Here is a 5,916-nt window from a genome sequence, read left to right as displayed (position 1 = left end):
ATTTAAAACAAATTCGCTTTAATATAAATATATAATACACAGAAATATTTTCACAACTCTATAACTAACATACAAGTAAAAGAAATTTCTTTTATCTCATAGTAATATAAACTTCACCAAGTAATAAATAATTATATCTAATAATTTGTTTGTCACACTCAAAACAGTAATAACAAATTAACAATCCATTAATGTCTCTCACCATATATTAATACACCAATCAAACAAAGAAAAATTTATTGCCTGATAGATTGGAGAGCCATTCATTTCCATTGAACCAAATATATATGATGATGATCCATCACTATTTCAATCTTCTCTTCCATTCAATTCTTTATTTTTATCACAATATCTGGTATCCTATCATCTGTCCATCTGTAAGGGCAAAGGCTTACAGAAGGCAATGTGGTGAGGGCGGATTATTAGCCCGCTGTGGTGTAGCCGCGGATCGGAAGATTAATTCCGGCGCGGCCATCAGGGTGGTTCCTTTGCCCTCGGAGTACAGTTGTACGTGCAAGGGTAAGGCATAACCTGCATCATTGCACATATTGCCTGCGGCACCTGAAAAAAATGGCAGCTCCGCCACCGCCTAGCCCTGGACCGGATGTGGATTTAGATAGATTGGGGCAAGTGGTTGTGTGTTTTTCCCAGACGATATACCGTTCTAATGGCGTTTGGGAAGGGCCTGATCCACTGGCGCCCATGATCCCTCTCTTCATCTTGCAAATCATGATGGCCATCCTCAGTTCTCGCATCTGCAACTTCGTCCTCAGGCCCTTAAATCAACCTCCAATCGTTGCTGAAATTCTTGTAAGTACAACGCATTAACTATTCTGTTCTTCTCCGATCAATCGCTAATTCTGAGAAAATGGAGTAGAATTCAGGTGTGGCCGCGCCTTTCCGATGTGATTAGTGCTATTTACACCACTAGTGTTAACAAAACACACTACACAGTGTTCGGAAATGCACAATTAGAGACATATGAGAGTTATGAGGTGTATTTGTGCATTTTCATTGTTGTGGTTTATTTTGTTAACTCGTGATTGTAAATCGCACCAACAGCACGGAAAGGTACTGCCGCATTTGAGCAGTAATATGAGAAAATGTATAATGTTGGTTGTTGTTGTTGTGGTATTTGTAGAGTGGTATAATTTTGGGGCCGAGTATGCTTGGACACATTGAAGGATTCAGAAAGCATCATTTCCCCAACCACAATTTCGAAACCATAGAGACGATGGGGCATTTCGCCCTGGTGCTCTACGCCTTCCTCACCGGCCTCCAAATGGACGTAAAATCACTGGTGCATACCGGAACCAAATCCAGGATCGTCGCCGCTTCCGGATCAATCATCCCTTTCCTCATCGGAGCCGCAATTTTCTTCATCTTGCAAGCCGAGGCTCAATCTATGATCGGCTTCATATTCTGCGGCGCCGCCCTTACCGTCACAGGCTTCTCCGTTTTAGCCAAAATCCTCGATTCCAAGAGACTTCTCAACACCGAGATCGGCAAAATAGCGGCGTCTTCCGCCCTAATCAACGACGCATTCTCCTGGGTTTTCCTAACCCTAGGACTCCTCTTCGCAGGGAGCTTAGGTAATGTCCAGTGGGCGGTGCTTAGCACGGTGGGGTTTGTGGTTTTCTTCGCCAATTATGTCCGCCCCTTACTCAATTGGCTCATCTCCAAAACGCCGGAGGGGCAAGGGTTCAGCGAGTTCTACATATGCTCTTTCATTGCCGTCATATCCGCCGTCGGTTGCTTCACGGATGCAATCGGGACACATCCGATGATCGGAGCATTTGTTTTCGGGCTTATTATGCCTAATAATGAAGTTCTTAGTACGGCCATCTTGGACCGGCTGGAGGATTTCGTGATGGGAATCTTCATGCCCGTGTTCTTCCTTGTGTGTGGGCTTAGAACCAACACTTTTACCTTGACAAATGGTAATACCAGCATTTTCACCGTCCTAGCGCTCATCCTGCTCGCCTGTTCAGCCAAGATCATCGGCGCTCTCGTTGCGTCTTGTTACACCGGCATGTCCGCCAAAGAGGCAATTGGGCTGGGTATTCTCAGCAACACCAAAAGCACCATGGTTATGATCATTCTTGAAGTTGGTCAAGTCCAACAGGTATTCAGTTGTTTCAGTGTTATAAGTATGAACTCCAAAACTAAGGGGTCACTCAGGTCTCTTATTCTCAAGATATGGATTTCAAAGTGAACAAAAACCCTCAGGCTAGCTAGTTCTAAACTGTCCCTTTAGTGGGGTGTGTTAGAGCTTAAAATTTTTGACCTAAGAAAATGTGAACCTTGCAAATTTGGCTCATGCTAATCCATGGGCTTCTATATATATATATATATAAACATTTTTTTTAAAAACTTTTTTAAAATTGGCTTGTTGGGTTGTGAGCCTGCTGGGTGAGTCAGCTCACATTAACATCACTATCTGGAGAGTATCCTGGAATGAATCTCATATACCCATTTCACTATTTGAATCCTGACATTTGCTAACAACTATATCCACACTCAGACTTTCACCATTGAGCTATGCCTCAGGAACTTTCAGTCCTATATATGTAGGAATGATATGTTGCGGCCTTTTCTAATGCCTTAAAATATATATTATTTTTGGTGGTGCATGCATGCATGCTAACATGTATGTTTTGGGATGTGAAAATCTTGATTAGGTTTTGAGCGTTCAACAATACACCGTAATGGTAATTGCAGTCTTGATCATGACAATAGTGGCGACTCCCCTTGCGGCTATGTATTGTCCCACACAGGATTTGGTGCCCTATAAACGAAGGACCATACAAAATGCTAAATCGGAAGAAGAGCTTAGAATCCTAGCATGCATCCATGGCACCAACAATCTTCCTGCCGTTATCAGCCTCCTGGAATCATCCAACTCCACCGTATCATCCCCCATCACCGTCTTCGGCGCCCAGCTTGTGGAATTGGTGGGCCGCGCTCCGGCTATGATGGTGGTCCATAGCTCCGGCTCCGGCAGGCACGTCGGAGGCTCCCAGGAAGATATCCAGACCAGCCAAATCATCAGCACGTTCGACAACTACGAGCTCCGTTCCCATGGGGTTAGCACTCAAGTCTTGACCGCTAGATCCCCTTATGACACCATGGCGGATGATATATGTAAAATGGCCAAGGAAAAGCGGGCGGCGTTTATCATCCTTCCTTTTCATAAGCAACAAGGGGAAGACGGTGAAATGGAAGATATGAACTCGGCGATTCAGACCGTGAACGAGGGCGTTCTCCTGAGCGCGCCTTGCTCGGTCGGGATCCTCGTCGAGCGTGGACGGCCGAGCAAATATGCTAAGAACATCGCCGTGCTGTACCTCGGCGGGCCCGACGACCGCGAGGCGCTGACCTACGCGTGGAGGATGTCGGCCCTCCCAGACGTCCATCTGACCATCATAAGGTTCGTTCCGGGGAAAGACGTTTCCGCGGAGGTCGAGGAAGACGCGGATGCCGACCTGGAACTCACCCGGGAAAACAGCTTCGTGAGCGTAAGCATCGACCCGGCCAAAGACAAAGCTGAGGACGAAGACCTCTTGAACACCTTCAGAACCGGAACCGAAGGTGACGAGTCAAAGAAACTCATAGAATTAGTTTTAGACGACGAGGAAGAGTTCACCAACGCTATTAAATCTCTAGACGACCGAAGCTTCGATCTCTACGTGGTGGGTCGGGGGCGAGGAGTGTCATCCGCGCTAACGTCCGGACTAGCGGATTGGTGTGAGTGCCCGGAGTTAGGGGCCGTGGGAGACCTACTAGTAACGTCGGAATTCGAGTCTTCATTCTCGGTGCTGGTGGTGCAACAATATGTGAGGATGAACAAGAACGGCCCCTCGCCGTCGTCCTCCTCCGGGGGAGGATCAATGGCATCGGCGGCGGAATCAATGAGTCAGAGAATGGACACAGATATGCAGATGGATATGGGGTTCCGGATGTCGTTTAGTGAACACGAACCTGACACCTCATATGATTCTCCCACTTCCAGCATTGGCAGGAGGCAGCAGGAGCATCATTATATGGTGTGATCTTGGGACGATGGATATATAAATCCATCCAATTGAATTGAATTTAAAACTAGTCTTCAATTTTCTAAACATCTAGCTAATCTAATTCTGTTCCTATATATTGCGCCTCAATGCAAATCTCATGTATTACAAGATTGAATAAATAATTAATTAAATTCTTAATGTGAACAAATATAATTTAAAATTATAATAAAAAAAAATATCATGAACAAGAAAAAATGTTCATAGGCACAAATTTGACACCATTATTCCAACACTATTTGTATGTTAAAGTGAAGAAATACAATTGAATTTTAAATAATTTCATATTTTCTCATTTTAAAAATTATATGCAAAATATAGGATGATAAACCATGTTTTTTTTTTTTTAAATTTATTTCTGTCATTTTTCTAATGGAAAAATAAAATTGAGGAAACGGTAGAAAAATGAAATAGACAAATGAAGAACAAAATAGCACACTAAACAGTTGTAATATAGAACAACGTAACGTCGAAGAGACTCATTAATCCTTATCTAAATGTTAGGAGTTCGATCATTGACTTTGAGTATAGAGCAGCTTTAAATTTTCAAGCTAGTTGATGGTAAAAACCTTGGATACACCCCAAAAAAATAGAACAAACGTCTAGTACTTTTAAATGACTTTAGACAAATGTTGTAATATACAACAAACACTTATAATCCTTTTTTTTTTTTTTAACCTACACCAATACTGAATGTTCATTTTTTAGATGAGTAAATTACCGTGACTCACGACCTTTTAAGTGGGCGAATCAATATTTAGTGTTCACAAGAAACTTATCACATTGGATATAGCTCCTACATTACAATTGACAGGGATCGATCATAAGTTCTTGCCCTTCAATCTACCACCTGAAAATCAACTAAGTTACCCCTATCATCATATGTTTTTTCATGCATAAGTGTTACGGAGTATAATATTATTATTAAACCAAGTCTTCAAAATAATAATAATAATAATAATAATAATAATAATAATAATAATAATAATAATAATAAGAAAAAAGAAGCTTTGTTAGTTAAGTAGTAGTATTTGTTAGTGGGGAAAGGGTTAATGGTTAATGCCACTACTACAAGTAACACTTTTAATGTCTGTTTTTTATACATCAATTTTTTTTATGTCATTTTGACAAACGTTATAAATAAATGATATTATATTTTTAATTTTTTTTTTTAAAAAAGTACCACATTGGTTTTTAACTAAAAACCGGTGTCATATAATTCAGAAAAAAATTTAAATTACTAAACGATGTCGGTAACCGATGTTGTTTTCTTTTTATTTTTTTTAAAATTACTAAATGAAGTTAGGTTTTAGCAAAAAACTGATGTCGTTTAATTTGTATTTTAAAAATTTTAAAACATACATACGTCATCTTTTTTAACTAAAAATTGACGTCGTATGTGTTATGTAAGAGTTAATTCCATTTTTGGTCCTAGATTTATAGGTGATAATCCAATTTTAGTTCTTTTTAATTAGAACATCCAATTTTGGTCCTACTATTATTATGGCATGACCATTTTTGATCCTTTATCAACAAATTAGTTTAAATATCGTTAAATACAATGACATTTCGATCTTTAATTATGAATGCTTTCAAAAAAATAAACATAAAAAGATAGCGGTTCAACATACTTTGTATAACAAAGATTGAAATACCTTTGTATTTAACGATATTTCAACGATTTTGTTGCTAGAAGACTAAAATTGGTCATGCCACAATAATACTAGGACCAAATGATGATGTTCTAATAAAAAAAGACTAAAAGTGGATTTTCACCTATAAATCTGGGATCAAAAATGGAATTAACTCGTTATGTAAACTTTTTTAAAAAATAGATGAAGTC

General features: G+C 39.9%; 1 protein-coding gene across 1 annotated transcript; it reads left to right on the top strand.

The window, feature by feature from the left end:
• Positions 1-342: 342 nt before the first annotated feature.
• LOC116033457 (cation/H(+) antiporter 15-like) lies at positions 343-4,252 on the top strand. Its single transcript, XM_031276198.1, has 3 exons — positions 343-810; positions 1,142-2,125; positions 2,682-4,252. The coding sequence occupies exons 1-3, from the start codon at positions 571-573 to the stop codon at positions 4,050-4,052; spliced, it is 2,595 nt and encodes an 864-aa protein (XP_031132058.1). The 5' UTR covers positions 343-570; the 3' UTR covers positions 4,053-4,252.
• Positions 4,253-5,916: the final 1,664 nt, after the last annotated feature.

This window comes from Ipomoea triloba, chromosome 10 (genome assembly GCF_003576645.1).
Source record: "Ipomoea triloba cultivar NCNSP0323 chromosome 10, ASM357664v1".
Taxonomy (NCBI): Eukaryota; Viridiplantae; Streptophyta; class Magnoliopsida; order Solanales; family Convolvulaceae; genus Ipomoea; species Ipomoea triloba.
The sequence above is the reverse complement of the archived record's forward strand: the minus strand, read 5'-3'. Positions and strand labels throughout refer to the sequence as shown.